General features: G+C 32.6%; 2 protein-coding genes across 3 annotated transcripts; one reads left to right on the top strand and one right to left on the bottom strand.

Moving 5' to 3' along the window:
- The first annotated feature begins 97 nt into the window (after positions 1–97).
- LOC25486808 (tetraspanin-11) lies at positions 98–1,756 on the top strand. The gene is made up of 2 exons (XM_013608534.3): positions 98–716; positions 1,436–1,756. Exons 1-2 carry the CDS (start codon positions 261–263, stop codon positions 1,754–1,756), a joined length of 777 nt encoding a protein of 258 aa, XP_013463988.1. The 5' UTR covers positions 98–260.
- Positions 1,757–2,481: 725 nt separating this feature from the next.
- On the bottom strand, positions 2,482–11,798 carry LOC25486807 (probable acyl-activating enzyme 17, peroxisomal). Of its 2 annotated transcripts, XM_013608533.3 has the most exons (15): positions 11,648–11,797; positions 11,254–11,560; positions 10,393–10,522; positions 10,031–10,299; positions 7,773–7,977; positions 6,217–6,257; positions 5,979–6,104; positions 5,705–5,778; positions 5,340–5,560; positions 4,973–5,067; positions 4,651–4,867; positions 4,184–4,309; positions 4,014–4,112; positions 2,994–3,206; positions 2,482–2,912 (listed from the first exon to the last, which is right to left on the bottom strand). In XM_013608533.3, the coding sequence occupies exons 2-15, from the start codon at positions 11,505–11,507 to the stop codon at positions 2,802–2,804; spliced, it is 2,181 nt and encodes a 726-aa protein (XP_013463987.1). In that variant the 5' UTR covers positions 11,508–11,560; positions 11,648–11,797; the 3' UTR covers positions 2,482–2,801. The 2 variants fall into 2 exon arrangements, 1 of the variants encoding a protein (XP_013463987.1); XR_003009308.2 differs by lacking the exon at positions 2,482–2,912 and having other exon boundaries at positions 3,171–3,206; positions 4,014–4,116; positions 11,648–11,798.
- Between the last annotated feature and the right edge of the window lie 5,767 nt (positions 11,799–17,565).

Below are 17,565 nucleotides of genomic sequence, written 5' to 3'. Positions count from 1 at the left end.
ATTGATAGAGATAGTATAAAAAAAATCGCATATTAACACGTCATTCATGGATATATTCCAAATTTTTCTAACTGGTCAATGGAAAACTACACATCATTCCACAACCCTCAAAATACCGTTACCCCTACTCCTTCAAAAAAAAAAAAAAATACCGTTACCCCTACAAAGCAGTTCTTTTTATAATCTTCTCCAAATTCTCTTTCGTTGTCACAAAACAATTCACAATTCCCAAATAAACAAATTTAATAATCAACAAAAAAATGTTCCGCATAAGCAACACATTGGTTGGAACCCTAAACATTCTAACCTTACTGCTTTCACTCGCTGGCATGGCTGGTTCTGCATACATCCACTTCCATAAAACAGACTGCCTTAAAGTGTTGATGTATCCTCTCCTCTTCGGGGCCTTCTTTGTTTTCGTCGTATCTGTTCTCGGAATAATGGGCTCGATGTTCCGTATCAACGAGGCTCTTTATGCTTATCTTCTTGCAACGTTCTTTGTTATATTAGCGTTCATGTTGTTCACTGTTTTTGCATTGTTTGTGACTAATAAGGTTGTTGGTCAAAAGGTTTCTGATAAAGGTTTTGGAGAGTATAAGGTTGCGGATTTCTCGCTATGGTTGCAACAGTATGTTATTAATGATAAAAATTGGAATGATATTAAGAGTTGTTTGTTGGGTGTAGGTTTGTGTCAACGGAATCTCTCCGCCGCGGGGGTTAGTCGTACTTTCTTTTTAAATTGTAGTAATTATCATTCAAACCTAAAATATGAGTGAGAAATTGTGACTGATGCATTCACAATTGCGATTTTGCGATGATATTGTAAAGACTTTTAAAATCTTTACAATATTGTCGCAATTGCAGTTGAACTTTGTAATTTAGCACTATAGTTACGATGTGATCAATAACAATCATATTGCATAGAATCGTGGTCAAATACTATATATCGTGAATTTGCATAGTTTTGTTTTCTGTAGAGTTAATTGGTGTAAAAAATATTGTATTGTAGCAAATTAAAATCTAGATAGTTCAATTTGAATTCATTATGAAAATGGCCAAGTCTACACATATAATGATATCTTGATGAATAATGTGAGAATGATTAGAAGTTTTGTAAACTAAAACTAGTTATCATCATCCATAGATCCCGAATTTCAAAAGAAAAAACCGTCTATTGATCCCAGGCGCGAGTGAACAAACAATCTAATACTATATGCAATAACCGTCTAATTTGATGAATGTTGTGAGAATGGTGAGAAGTTTTGTAAACTTGTAGTTATCATCATGGTAGTATTATAGGCGAACACGACCAAAAATTCCGATGGTTTAGTACTACTTGTACTCATCCATTTTCTTGCGATGTCGCTGTGCACTACGATGTGAATTGTGTTTGCATTTAGTAGTGTTTCTTATATTGTTTTTCTGTTTCTCATAGGTTGGATGTTGTAAGCCACCAGTGCAATGTGGATTCACAATGAAAAATGCAACATTCTGGGAAGTACCAAAAACAGGTCCAGCAATGAATGATACAGATTGCTTCACATGGAAAAACAAGGAGAACAAACTGTGTTATGATTGCAATTCATGTAAAGGAGAAGTGTTGGCTAACATAAGGAACCAATGGAGATATCTCACAATATTCAATGTTTGTGTGCTTATACTCCTCACTAGCATATATGTCTTAGGTTGCTATGCCATCAGAAATAATCGAAGAAACCAACATTTGGTGTACCATCCATATGGAATTAACCGTTGATGTAGGAGTTTATTGATATTTAAATTAACCTTGTATTTAATGTTATGACAGTTTTTAAAACATGTGATTTGGTAAACAACCTTTTGTGTATATTGTATTAGTGGAGTTGCAATTCAATTTGTTTTTACATCTCTGTTTTTATTTTTTTTCCTCTCTTTCTTTTAATTGGATTTTAAGAATCCGCAAGGACATATGCGAAGATGACTGTCGAGACATTTCTCTTTTAGAGACAGTCCTCGAAAGAGTTCTGATTGAAGTCATGTCTCAATGTCTGACACGTGTCGTGTCTGACACCGACACTTGTGATTTCATTTAATTATGACATTTTCTCAAAATTTTACCGATATCAATGTGTCCTTATCAATGTCGTGTCTAGTGTCTGCTTCATTTGTACCAATTCACCCGATCCCAAGTGAATTCTTCCTTTTTTTCTGAGGTATTTTGTCCCATTTCCAACTTGAGGCAACTGAGTTAAAGCAACCATGATTCTCACTATCACCAGATAAACACTCGAACTAGGTGAACATAGGAAAAGAGGTGCAGCGGAGTAATCATTGAGCTCTTTAGTGGAGTTGCAATTCAATTTGTTTTTATATCTGTTTTTTTTTTTCTTTCTTTTAATTGCATTTTAAGATTCGGCAAGGACATATGAGAAGATGAATGTCGAGACATTTCTCTTTTAGAGGCAGTCCTATAAAGAGTTTGTAGCTCTATTGCACGAACGCTTCTGAATCTGATTGAAGGCATGTCTTAGTGTTCGGCACGTGTTGTGTCCGACACCGACATGAAACCAACACTTGTGATTACATTGAATTATGTCATTTTCACAAAATTTACTGGTATCGACATGTCCATGTCAGTGTCAAGTGTCGTGTTTGGTGCTCGTGTTTGTGTTTGTGCTTCATTTGTATCAATTCACCTGATTCCAAGTGAATTCCTCCTTTTTCTGAGGTATTATAGAAGGTACAAAATGAGATCAAGGGAGGCTACTTATACAAATTATTTTGTAATCTAATAGAAATCAAGCTTTCAATTAATAAAATTGTTATATTTTAGAACTTTGGCTTTGTTCCGCAAGTTGCTGCCGCAAGACCCTTCTCATGACCTTGTTTGAGGCTGTCCTAGGAAGAGACGGCACTGGTACTACTTGAGAGACCTACACAAACGAGCATATATTTAGAACACCAAACTATACTATGACGATGAACTTTATGAATATATAGAAATTAATAAGTACCCTGAATAATGGATTTAGAGTTTTTTGGAGAGCTGAGTTAAAAGACATCCTCAATTTCTGTAAATCTTGTGGTGTGATGTTTGAATTCTTCAGTACAACAGCTACAGCCAACTGCTCTGGACCACCACCAGAAGGCGGTATCCCAATGGCAGCTGTTTCCACAATATTACTATCTACTCCGTTGCATATCCGTTCAATTTCAACTGAACTCACCTATCGAAACAACATGATATGTCAGAGCATGCTAATAAAGTAGAATGCACATGCAGTTGAATAGAGTAACTAGTTTATTAATAAAGAAAACAAAATAAAATTTAGAATCTATATGGTTGTAACATGGAGAAAATTTTAAGTAAAAAGGCTTTAACAACACAAACTCATGTCATTTATTTGATATTACTGAGATGAATCATATTCTCTGTATCTTTGTATCTTATTAGTTATTTTCAGTAACTAGGCTGAAAATAACTATATATCATGCCCTAATTTCTATTCCATAGATGAACAGTTTGTATCGATGCATCCTATGGAGGTTGATATCATATAATGAAGTGTTCATGGTCCTATCCTTACATTGTTCTACCAGTTGTGTATTATTACAATTTATTTTAGACAACAATGTTAAGGACAACAGGGGAAGTTATACCAAATTCCCGAGGCATTAGCTAATATTCTAACTACATTATTATAATTTATTATTATTATTATTATTATGTTTTGAACGTTACTCATATTGAAATAAGTTAGTCATTTCGTCACTTGGCCGTTTAGAGATATATGTTGAGAATATGGATGCCGGTTTTGAACTTATTTATAAAATCAGTTTTAAAATATTATGTGGCTAAATGGACTAATTATTCAACTGGGAGTAATGTTTTAGACCAACTTGAAACTTTTAAAACATAAAAGGACAAGCTTGAAACTTTTAAAACATAAGGGACCAAATTGAAACCTCAAATAAACACAAGGGATCAAACATTCAATTAAGCTTATTATTATTATTATAGGGAAAAAAATTACCTTGATTCCTCCAAGGTTCATTGTATCATCTGCACGACCATGCGCATGATAGTATCCTCTAGAAGTACGCTCAAATACATCTCCATGTCTTCGTAAAACCTGACTAGAGAGAAACTCAATTGTCAATATTCAGGAATTCAAGATATCATAAAGGAGAATTGTATGTCTACCTTTCCATTCGAGAGAGGCATTCCCTTGAAATAGACACCATAATGATCAGCATTCAGCAGTGTGTTTGATGCCCCAAGCATAAGGGAGCCAAGAGCTAACTCGCCTATTCCTGGAACATTTTGTGGCTGTAATGGAAAAGAAGATTGAACTCGAGTTTAAGTATTTAATCACTTCATTGGTTTGTTCAAGAAAGCAACATGATGTTGCAGTCTTTCAGAGATCATTTGAATTTTTAGAAGATTGACAAACACAAGATGAAAACTTCTAGAACAAAAACAACATATAGAATTTCAATATTCTTTGTAATTGTAATAATAAAGGCATACAGGTTTGTCATAAGACTCATAACTAGGAAAGTAAAAAAATCAGCTTTATGTCATTTATGCATACAAGAACTGCATATGGTTCACCAGCTCATTTAACACGGATAACTGTTCAAAAGTAAAGTTGAATGAACAGTTCTTACAATAGGATGCCCATCATCAGCAAGAATAAACAAATTGCAGCACATTGCCGGTGTGCTAAAAGCAGCCAATGACTGAGCCTGTAGTAATGATCCAGTGACGAATCCACCCCCAATCTCGGTACCACCACAGTATTCGATGATAGGCTTGTAATGAGCTCTTCCCATCAGCCAAAGGTATTCATCTACGTTCGATGCTTCTCCAGTGGATGCAAAGCAACTACGGTTAAAATAATAGTTCCAATCAGATGCTGCATACTCATAAATTCGCATTCATGTGGTACGTCTGTTAGTGTACTAGGGTAGTTGATTAAATAGTGCTCACCGGATAGCAGACCAATCATAGCCGGATGTAGAATTTGCATTTCTCCAGCTCCGTACAAGACTTGGAATTACACCAAGCATTGTTACTTTAGCATCCTAAACAGGGCAAAATAGCACTCAATATGAATAAAACTATATAACATGTTCGAAAAAACACTTTAATTGCAGTCCACCCGTGCCCATCTTAATCGTGGAAACTTAGGACTGCCTTCATTGCAAACCCCAGCACCTTCCTAGTGCTGGATGCGAGGCGATATGCGTAGTGATAGAAACTTATGAAAATGTGTCATTCTATGTATATCTAATGTTGATAGGCAAGAAAAGAAACGGGAACCGTCGAAAATTATGACGGAAGGATGGTTTCATACCTGTACGAATTTGGCAAAGCCGGAGCCAAGTGGGGATCCATTATACAAAGCCATTGAAGCTCCATTTAACAATGATGCATATACTAGCCATGGCCCCATCATCCATCCAAGATTAGTGGGCCAGCAAACTACATCACCTTTACGAACGTCCATGTGGCACCACGCATCTGCAGCAGCTTTTAGAGGAGTAATATTGGTCCATGGAATTGCCTTTGGATCACCTATACCACAAAGTCAGACAGATACCACAAAGTCAGACGGCAATGAGATTTGGACTAGGTTAATATTGGTCCATGGAATTTCCTGTATTAAGCTCTTCGTCTAAATATGTAAGATTTCAAGACAAAATACAAAATTTAACTTGCCTGTTGTTCCAGAAGAAAAGAGAATGTTTGTAAATGTTTCTACTGGTTGTTCCGCTGCTAGGAATTCCTTGCCTCTGTATGTTGCATGATAATAATGGGAATGAGAATTGAAGGAGATTCTCATAATCAGAACTATTCATGCTGATGAGCTTTTGGATCATATGTAAACATCAACATATGAGAATGTTGAAAGAATCAGAGGTGTATCGCCTAACAATGGTTTTTCATTTCATAAATTATGTAACTATAAACAAATCAAAATTAAAGTGCATACTTTATTTTATTGACTCTCTCCAAAAAATCACACCATGAAAGGTCACCATTACGCAGTTGCATGCTGAACCCAGAGCCTCTAGTTGGGATAACGATTGCCATAGGTGATTGGGCATCCACAACTCTACTGCATTTGGGAAGGAAGTCAAGTAACAACGTGAGATATCAAATTATTGGTAAACCATGGAGACAAATCAACTAGAGGGTTACTTCACTGAACTGTTAAAAAGGATTTTCACCTGTAAAGAGGGAGGGCTTTATCACCACGAAGTATGAGATCCTGATAAGTAACAGAAGGGAAGGAGGGCAAAGAATAAACAGGAAAAAGTAAATAACTACGAAAATGTAATTAGTCACACAATTGACACCTAACAACGGAAATAATAGCAGATATATCGAGAAATAAACTAGCAAACTTAAATGTAATGAAATTATTTTATTACAGGTAGGAAAGAATAAAAAGAAAGGATAGAGACTAGATATTCCAAATTTGATATCGATTATGTGAAGGACATGAAAATACAAAGTTTAAATTCCTATTTTCACTAGAATCATAATCCTAATTAAATGATGGAACAAATTTTGAAATATAATGAAACATGGAAACCACTACATTGAGATCATCTCATGATATTGTGAGATATTTTTTTGTTATTCCGACACTTCCTCTCAAACTAAAGCTTACTAAGATTTTATATGTTTTGAAGATTAACGTTTAGGAAAAAACTAAAGTAGGCTCTCTAAGACATGGCTAGAAAGGCAATCGGGGATGTTTGAGAGACTAATGAGGAAAGCACTGTTGGAGTGATGACTCGTCAAGATCAATAAAATCTAGGGTAAACTTAAAGAGCTGATTGGTACATTACCAAGGAAGAAGAGACATCAGTGAAATGATGGTACGTGGAAAACTCTTCGCAAGTAATTATGAACAACAAGTACAAAATATTTTTCTAAATTCATCAAAAATAAAAAATTGCAGGCTTCATCAGAACTCTTGGGACAAAGAGCCTGTGCAAGTTACCACTAGCATGATTCATCATGTATAAAACAAACAATCGTCCAAATGAACAATTAGTAGGAAAGGATTGTCATAACAACAATGACCTTCAAAGTTGTCACTGTTTTAGCTATTGTATGGCTTTTTTAAATGCTGGCATAACATTGAACTAGACAGAGAAAGTTGGAAGATGTTTATCATGCTGCTTTTTGCAGTAATGAATCATATAAGTGATTACTTCTCCAGTTGACTCATTTTGGTGATAAAAGTTTTCTCACGGATGAACAATACACTAGTAGTGATTTATGGACACTTATTACTTACATAAGTCAATGCAGTCCAACACATCCCTAGTCCAAAAGCGGCACTGCATTACACTATTTTTTCCTTAGGTGTGTTTGGATAAAAGCTTAGCTTTAAACAGGACTATAAGAATATTTTGAACCTATCTCATAATATTATTATTGTATCTTATAATAAATAAAGTATCCTAGGTGATCTCTGAGGAGTGATGCCCACGTGAAAAGATTCATCATATTTCATTGTTTGTTTCCTCATTAAGTAAGGATTAGGAGTCTAATACCAGTATATAGATAAATAAGGTTAGTACCTTGAACTTTGTGTCACATCAAATCAATATCAATTCAAATTATTCAATCTCTATTTTCTCTTCTATTCCTTTTCTACCTAAATTCCCAATGTTTCAACAGTAACAAAACAATTACATCGTAAACAAAAAAAAATCAACGTATACAACAAGAAAAAGAAATAGTAATCAAAAGATATTAGGGATTAAACCTGGGTAAATATGACTTTTGCATTTGATATTTTAAGCCTGGTTGATATTTCACGTGGCGCAAAACTATCAGCTATGGATACAGCAACATAACCTGCAAGAACGATAGCTAGGTAGATGACCACAGATGTACAATTCATTGGCATATCAATTGCAATTGCAGATCCTTTCTCCAGACCCAGTGATTCAAGAGCATATGCAACTAACCTACAGTTAACAGAAGCAACATAGTTTCATTTGGCTGTTTTCAATACTGAAACTAGAAAATATAATTTTAGATTAACCACACTATGCACCATTTTAAATTCAAAAGTTTACAACGAATAGAAAAACTCTAGTATAAATCTACCATCTATACTTTTTTGGCACAAGTTGGTTAGACTTTAAAATAAGTATTATCAACTTCGGATAGTGGAGTGTAGCCGTGGACCTAAAAAATGTTGCAAGGGCTAGTGGGATGGTAACTTTTCAGAAATTTTAATACATTTTATAAGATTTATACTATGTACATAAGAACATAACGACTAGATGTGACTGGAACTGACCCGTGAGGATAGTGAAAATGACAACAGGAGTGAGACAAAGTGAAAAAGGAGAAGCTCAAATGCTGCTCCGGTATTTTGTTTTAATTGTGAAATTCCTAACATATCCCAGTCAAAGACCATAAAATAAATTTGAAGAGTATTTTTGGAAATTTTATCTCATTCTTGCGTGCGGCGTTATCTTGCCGCAACGACTGTTACGTTGGCTACTATAGCGGTTTCTACGGCCATTACACTAAACTGATTTGCTATTGTGTGTCCTGTACCATATAGATGCTGGACGCTACACCAGTAAGGCACCGTATTGACAATATTGCTTCAAATATATGTTAGAAAGCATGTAAAGAGTTCGCGTGTGTGTGCTCCTTTCTCTAAGTTAGAAACTTGCACTCTGTCCTATGGATATGCATACCTCGCCAGCCAAATCTTATGAAATGTAAAAGTATCTCTTAGGACATTGTAAAGTTTGGGAAAACTGCGGCATAAAGCCACCGTCTATATTCTCTGCTACCAAAATCTACCAATTTTCAATACACACGCCATAAATTGAATTTTATACTCTGGTAGTGCAGGCCTATCAGCCAACACTTTCAAGTTGGAAACTCTCATGAAAGCTATCATTTGTGGTCAAGAATAAAGTCAACTGATGATATACTAAACAGATTTTCTGTTGCCGGCCGCAAAAAAAATTCTGACAATAGGGTTACATATGAAGTTCAACAGCTTAAGGTGGTCATTGGTTGATTAATGACTTTTAAAACGAAGTCGATGGAAACTGGAATCGACACTAAAAATGGATGACAAAACCAGGAAGCAGAGCTCCTGTTAGAATGGTGAGCAATGGAGAATGAAAGTGTTAGAAACTAGTACCAAAGTACACTTTAATAGTAGAAAGTGACTTTAATTGATGGCAGAAACGTTTTCAACAAACAATTACGCAACACTATAGATAATATAGAATTCACACATAAACTAAGGAAAAATATATACACAATTACTATCCAAGAAATTCGAGAGTCTTCGCCTCTCCATCCAAGAATTAGAGAGCTTGGTCTCTCCCTCCCATAACAAATCAGAAAAATCCCATAATCACTTTCTCCTTTCCTGTCTATTTATTCTAAAACAGAAACACACATAACCCATAACTGCTATACTAATTGACACATAATAAAAACCTAACTTCCCATAACCGCCGTCATAAGAAGTCTAACAGAAAGGAAAGGATATAAATGAGAGCTGAAACTAACGGACCCACCTGACTACTCTCACTTCCCTCCCAACTCTCGTTTCCTCATCTCCATTTCCATTTTTTCAGATTGTATCCTCTTCGCTACTGTCACTTCCCTCCTAATTCAGTTTGTTTCCTTCCTTACATCTAGTTGCATGCTTATTTTGTCAAATTCAATTGTGAGTGATTGGTCACACACTCGATAAGATTGGGCTTAATGATTATATATATAATCCTGCATAACCTCCCTCGGCTCATTCCTCTCCATCCTACTGCCCTCTCTCTTATCTAACAAGCATTTGTTTAAGAAAGGCCCACCAGAAATCAATCATGTCAACCCTGGAAAAAGAATATGTTGAGGCCGGTTGTGCATACCTAGTTATAGCAGAGAGAAACTTAAAACATCCACTTTAAAAATTGGTTCATGAGTAACCATGAAGATATCCATTAAACAATTGATAACAAAATGGATAGGCTACTTGCAGCATACCAAACCTCTTGACGCAATTCCTCGAGTGTCATCCTTTGAAGAGGGAGATCATCTTGTAGTTCATCACGCCATATTATTACCGTGTCATTCAAATTTCTTTTCCCATTCAAATTCAAGCAATTCTGTGCAGGATTAATCGATGCTCCAGGAAGCCATTGACCACTTGGGTATGAGGATGAACCGTCCTCACCAGGATTGTCACGTAAGATGCATTCAGGTTGTTTAGAAAATGATATGTTCATTTCATCCAGCACAGTTTTCCAATAAACCTGAAACAACACACAATAACAATGACAAACACGGCCAAATATAAAAAAAACTTAAAAAATTCAAAATAAATAATAAGATTATCTTGGATGGACCTCAGGGTTTGAGACAGAAAATTTCTGGAAATCAGCGAAGCTTGCAATTGGATCCTTATACATTGAACCCAGAAACTCTTTACCCCTCTTCTCAAGCAACCGACCAACATTCGTCAATTGAACACTTTCTCTAATTACAACAAACAAAAGAAGTACACAACCTTTAACTTCATAATCATAATTTCAATTATCACACATTTTTCAAAATTTCATCATTCACTTGATACAACTTCTAGCTAACTGAAAAAATGAATAGGTTAATAATGTACAAAAATTGTTGTTTTCCACTAAAGTTATCTCACTTTAACCGAAAAATTGAAGAATTATAGCCTATCTTTAATACAAGAGGCTGTTTCCAGGACTAGAACCCGTTCAGTCATAGGTTCAAGTCCTGAATACACCATATGGTGGGACCCCTTTCCGGACCCTGCGTATGTGGGAGCTTTAGTGTACACTTCCTTTTTTTATGGCTTATTTTTCTTTAAGGAAAAAGTTTCGACTAGATGATTCTCTAGAACTCGAAAAAACTACAAGGCTCAAAAGCATTTAAAAAGATACTACACTAACTAGGTCCTCACATCAACAACGAGATTTGAACTCACACACCCTTATGCGACATTCCTATTACACATGTAGCAAAAGAAATTGTTGTTACAGTTACACCATATACATAACATAAGTAGCACCAACACCTCAGATGAAATGTATATGACACAATAGATATGTTGTCATAATCAATCATTTGTATTTATAAAATTATTTACAATGTCTACGTATCATTGTTGTGTCCGGTATCATTTTTGAACTAACTATAAAATTAATAACCGAATAATCTATGATGATAGTGTTAAGAGAGCATACGGGTCGGGTATCCAAGCGGGCGGGTCGGGACCATAATCCTTGAAGCAACCATAATACATCATCTGATGAAACGAAAACGGAAGTTCAGGGCTGAGGATGTTCTTGGTGATGTTTTGCCACGTGGCAGATGTATCATTTCCATGAATTTCAATTAATTCCGTGAGACGCAGGTGGAGAGTTGCAGCGTGGTCTCTCGCAATTCCAAGGGATTCAATATCGGATACAGAGATAGAAGATAAGGATTTGTAAGCCATATCTTTTAACTCACTTCAATTTTCTACACTCTTGTTCTTTCTTTGAATTAAACCTGAAATTCAAAACTCAAAAGTAAGTAACACATTAGATTTAGATATAGTTATATGTTTATATCTAAAATTCAAGAGAGTTTTGAAACCTTTTAATTCAATGTTGCACCCTTCTATTTGCGATTTTACAAAATACAACAAACAAAGAAAACTATAGTATTATGTACAATCAGCAGCACATACAATGTATCTTTCTTTGATATTGACATTTAATGTATCTTATTCTTATCTTATCTTATTAATTGATTTATGATTATTTTTTTGAGGAATTGAATGATTTAAGACTTGTAATAAATATAATAATAAATGGAACAATCATATCATGACAAGTCCTGACTAAAAGGATAAAGAAGACAGCCAAGCACGGTTGCAATGTTCAATCTTCAAAAACTTGGTGCGTGGCACAATAATAATAATAATAAGGCCCAAAACACTCTTTAATAAAAAAAAAGCTCAAAACATGGCTAACTAATTTATTATCATAAAATGAGCTCAAAGGCATGAGTAGAAATAATAGAAGTTAGAATGATCATGTTATATTTATGAATATGTCACATATTTTGAATTACATCTTAAGATCAAGCAATTTATTTTAAGTGGTTAATAAGTTTCATTAGAAAATTAATTGTTTATGAGAATCTAAGTTTAATTCATCAATAAGACAATTCTTAACCATAATTTATTTAACATCAAAAAAAAAATAATGGAAGAAGTTTAATATGAGAGAAGGGTTACCAACATATTTTTTTCAACAATTTCTCTAAACTTCATTCTTTTATTTTGTAAAATTTATACGAGTTCTACTTCTACCACTTTAAATGAGATTCTTTTTGTTTCAAAAAAAAAAGTGAGACCCTTTTTTAAAGTATAGAGCTCACATCAATCATAGTGGAATAATAATAAAAGCAGAGTGGGAGCGAGGAGCGGGCGCTATTTTAAAAATGTGGACAATAATAATAAAAAAATACATTATTAACTAAGGACCAAGACAATTTTAAAATAATTTATTAATTATTAATATAAATGTCAAATTAAACATAATTAAATGATTTTCAATACTCCCTTTCAACAAAAAATGATTTTTAATATTAACATAAAATAATTTATTTATGAAAATTATATTTAGCATGAATACCACTATGCATTTTTACTCATTTAAATTAATTGTGATACAAAACATAAAAAAGAAAATGGTAACAAAAAATACCCAAATATTAAACGATCTGTTATCTATACCTATTAATAAAAGGAATACTATATTTTGGTGTAGCCTTTTTTTGTAAATCCTAAAATGACCTTAATTGATGGTAGTTATTAAAAACAAATCTGCATTACCCACTAATAATCACACACACGATAGCAGTTGTTAAAGAAAAAAAATCTGCTTTACCCACTAATCACACATCAAAACATAACTGCAGGCTTTCTCTTTGAAAAAAAATCTGCCAAGTTTCTCCTTTCTCACTTAATTGAGCGGTTTCTTTATATTTCTGCCGTGTGAAAATTTAATAAGTGTTATAAATATTAATAGTGGATGTCCAGATAGCAAATGTGTTATTGGCCATACTACTAGGTTATTGGACTTAGTTCATAAGCTACTCTATTTTCTTATAAATAGAGCTCATTTGTAACATTGAGATACACACATTAGTGAATAAGAATACTGCTTCTATTCTCTTTTCTTCTCCTTCTCTCCATTGCTCTCTCTATTTACTTATTTTCATAACACGTTATCAGCACGCTCTAACCAACTAAAAATCTATTAGTATAATCTATTTCACTAATTCATAGTTTTTTTTTTAGCAATTTAGTTATATACGTGGCTGCAGAAATTGGTTGTTTTTCTTTCTTTTTGATTTGGATTTAGCAATTTAATTTAGTTACTTACGTGATTGCCTCAAAAATGGTTTTTTTTTCTTTCTTTTTGATTTGGTATATGTGATATCTATGTAGCTATTATTTATGAATTCATAGTGTAATCATGCGTTTGTGTTCTCTTGGTCAATTAGGATATATAAAATAACTTGTGATTATGTATCGATTATTATAGGCTACTGTTACAATTCCATCAATTGGAATCAAGTACCTTATAGATAAACATAATTGTTATTATGCAAATTATATAGTGTTTATTTATTTTAATTTAATATTCATGCATCCCTAAAGGATTGCATAAGAGATTCCTGAAGAATTCAACGTAATAATGAATTCCTGAAGAATTCTAAGGTAATGCATCTCCGAAGGACTGCACAAATAATGTTTAGTTATTTCCTTATGAATTCTTGAAGAATTCAACGTTTATGCATTCTTGAATGATTGTGTATTTGGTTGATCTTATATTATAAAAAGAAAAGAAAAGTCTCAATTTTATTCTCTATGAATTTAATAAGAATAGTCAAAAGTGATATGTTCATTTTAATTTATTCTCTATGATTCCAGAAGAATTCAATAGTGATATGTTCTTTTATTCTTTATAAATTCTAAAAGAATTCAATAGTTCCAATTTTTGTTTAAATATGTTTGATACTTTCCGAAGAACATAAAGACCTAATTTTTCTAATGAATTCTTAAAGAATTCAAAGTAATGCATCCTAGAAGGATTGCAAAATATATATATATATATATATATATATATATATATATATATATATATATGGAACTTAGTTAATATGGAACTCAGTTCAAATAAACATGATCAATCTGTTTAATTAATTTTCTCTTTTACTAATGAATTTATTTTGATCAATTTATTTTAAAGATTTGTGATATAGTTCTTGAAAAACTCACAAATTTAAACATCCTTGAAGGAGTATTCAAAGTAATATTCTCAAACACCATCTACATTTTTGGTATAAATTCCTGAAGAATTAATAATGTAATATTAAGAATCCTTGAATGAATGCGAAAATTATGTTTATCCTTGATCATTGCTTAGAGAGATTTGTGATATTTTTTTAGGAAATAAAAGATTTGTGACATAGTTCTTGAAGAGCTCACAAATTTAATATTCAAGCATCTCGTAGGATCGTACAAAATTGCGGTATAGTTCCCGAAGAACTAATGCTAAAAAATTCTTGAAGGATTATATGTATAATAAATAAATAAATGTGTAATATAGTTCCTGAAGAATTAAGACTTTGATATAGATCATTTGCCACATGCTTCTTGAAGAAATAAAAGGATTGGTTGATGAAAGAATTGTTATTGGTCAACATTTATGATGATTTGATCGTGTGTTCTTGAAGAATTACACATTCAAAACATGATAAAAATTTATAAGATCTATTTGATATGAAAGAAAGAAAAAGAAGGGGAAAATATGAAACATTATGTGTATTTCTATACCACTTGAATATGCTCCTGAAGTAGCATATAAGTGAATATCTTCAAGAATATTTTGTATGATTAGTCACATTTGTAATTGAACAAATAGTGGGAATTGATTAAAATGGTGAAAGGTCACATTATAAATTGAACGTCATTCGCAGAAGTGAATGGTTCATGCTATTTGTTTTATATATCCAACATTGTGGTTATGGAAGTTGATTTAGTAGATATTACTATTGATATGATACATGTCTAAGTCATAAAGTTCCACTAGTATGAACTTAGATGAGTTGAAAATTAGTATCATAAAGAATTTTTGTTTGAGGTAATATTTTAAACTTCTATGCTTTGTTTTCTTTCATAAACTTGCAAGATTGTTCTCTTATTCTATGAACAAAAATATATTTGATTAAGATTTTCTTCTTCCTTATTCCACAAGATTTTTATCTCGTAAATATTACATGAGAGATATCCATATTTTCTTATGTCAAACTTTGAAAATATATCTTATTGACAGTTTGTGTTGCCTTATTACTCACCTGACAAATGTGTATGATTTATAAAGTCTTGTTTATTGGAGAAATTTTGTGTTAATCTATATTTCTATCTATGGTAATGCAAAAGATAAATTTAGAATATTTATTATATTGTTTCACTTGGATATTTTTTTTTTGTCATTATTGTTTCAAATAGATAAGAACATATGAAACATGTAATATTGTAAACCAGAAGTTTACAAATCATGTTTAGAATGCTCATTTTGAGTGTATTAAAGATTGCTCAAATGATGATTTATCTTGATCATTTATGATATAGTTCCTCAAGAACTACATGATTAATGAAGGCTTCTGAAGAGCATGATTTTTTCTTTTGTTATTCTGTGAAATATACTCTGAAGAAAATAAGTGTTGTGGAAAAGTTATTTTCCTCTGATTTGTACTACACTTATATTAGTGCAACGGAAGCACATATTATTGTAAACTAGAAGTTTACAAACTATATTAAGTTTGTAGTTGGCAATACCGGTTGGGTTATCCCGGATTCGTTATGATGCGAAAAATAAATAAATTTTAATGAATTTGTATTGAAGAGCCAGAAGATTCGTCAATAGAATACTTTTTGTGTCTTAACTATTTTTTTTTCAAAGTAGAAAATTTGAGAATTTTGGTCTCTCAATATATGTAAATGCGTATAAGTTGATATTTGTGAATCAATACATCGAAAGTGTAGATGAACTAAATGACATGTATGGTTATTATTAACCCACAAACCAGAAGTGTGTGTGATTATCTTGTCAACAAATTTGACAAAGAGTTTATTTTCTGAACTTTTAAAAAAAAAACATTTGATAAGTATCATTTATCAATTGAAATTGATATTAAACAACTTGTAGCATATGCTCATAAAATGGACTTGAAGATCCAGTCTTTAGACGTCTAAAGTTAATTGTATGATTTATACTTATGAGACCATACCTTCAAAACTCTACTTTGGGAATAACCAATATGTTGAAATATTGATTCGCATCAAGCCAACAAGTTACCATATGTAAGTCCTCCCCTTATTTTATAATTTATATTTTGGTTAAGAACTTAATATTTCTCACCTAAGTAAAATTTTGGATGTGCTGTGTCTATCACAATTACTCCAATATAATGCACTTAGATTGAATATGATAGAATATTGGAAAAATCTATTTGATATGAATCTTCATCTATTATAAATTGTATTGAGCCAACTTGTTTACAGCCTAGTAGGCTGATTAGTTTTCCCAATATTAGGGGGAGAGAATAAGCAACTGAAAATGTGAATCTGAAGTTCAAATGAATTATTTGAAAGAAAATATTATTGTCTCATCTTGATCCTCAAAATATAACTCGTTTGCAAAGTTAAACAAATAAAATAAGCAGCTGCTAATGCTCCAATCGAAATAGATGTTCCTGTCGATTATTGCAAATGAGTCTCAACTGCGCATGAAGCGTGGTAGACCAATCAGTTCCACATATAAAATCCTCAAACAATAAAAGGAGCTAAAAAATAAAGATAACCCAAATAAGGATGTGTAAACTCTAAAAGAGTCATCTGACATATTTGATTTTAAGTTCCAGAAGAATCGACCAGGTACCTGAGATGTATGAAAAATAAAGAGATCTCGATAAATTATGTCATGAATGGAATGAGGTGGAACAAAATTTAAAGTCAACGTTGACGATGTTTTTGCTTATAACATAGCGCTATATGTGATGAGTGTTAACGAGGATCATAGAATAAAACTTGAAATCAAACTCGCTTTGTAAAGTCGAACTTTTTGGACTTGTGGTCCGCACACTTGAAGATGTGAAGTTAATTAGATATATAAGATTTTTCGCACGAAAGAGAATTACATTGATAAAATAGATATGTAAAGAGTTTGATATGTTCACCGGAAGTGAGCTGATATATGTCTAACGTTTATGTTTAAGAGACATATTTACCTGAAGTTAATTCAAGAACTTTTTCTTGCTTGATTAAGTTTAGTATTACATGAAAGGCTCAATTTATATGAAAGATGTGTTGCAATATAGTTGTATGACTCACGTGATAGTGATGAGTATATGAAACTCTCCGATAAAATTAATTTTCGTGAGATATTGAAGAAATGACATCATATGTCCATTCTAAATCTTTGAAAATGAATTTG

Source organism: Medicago truncatula, chromosome 2, assembly GCF_003473485.1.
Source record: "Medicago truncatula cultivar Jemalong A17 chromosome 2, MtrunA17r5.0-ANR, whole genome shotgun sequence".
NCBI lineage: Eukaryota > Viridiplantae > Streptophyta > Magnoliopsida > Fabales > Fabaceae > Medicago > Medicago truncatula.
The sequence above is the reverse complement of the archived record's forward strand: the minus strand, read 5'-3'. Positions and strand labels throughout refer to the sequence as shown.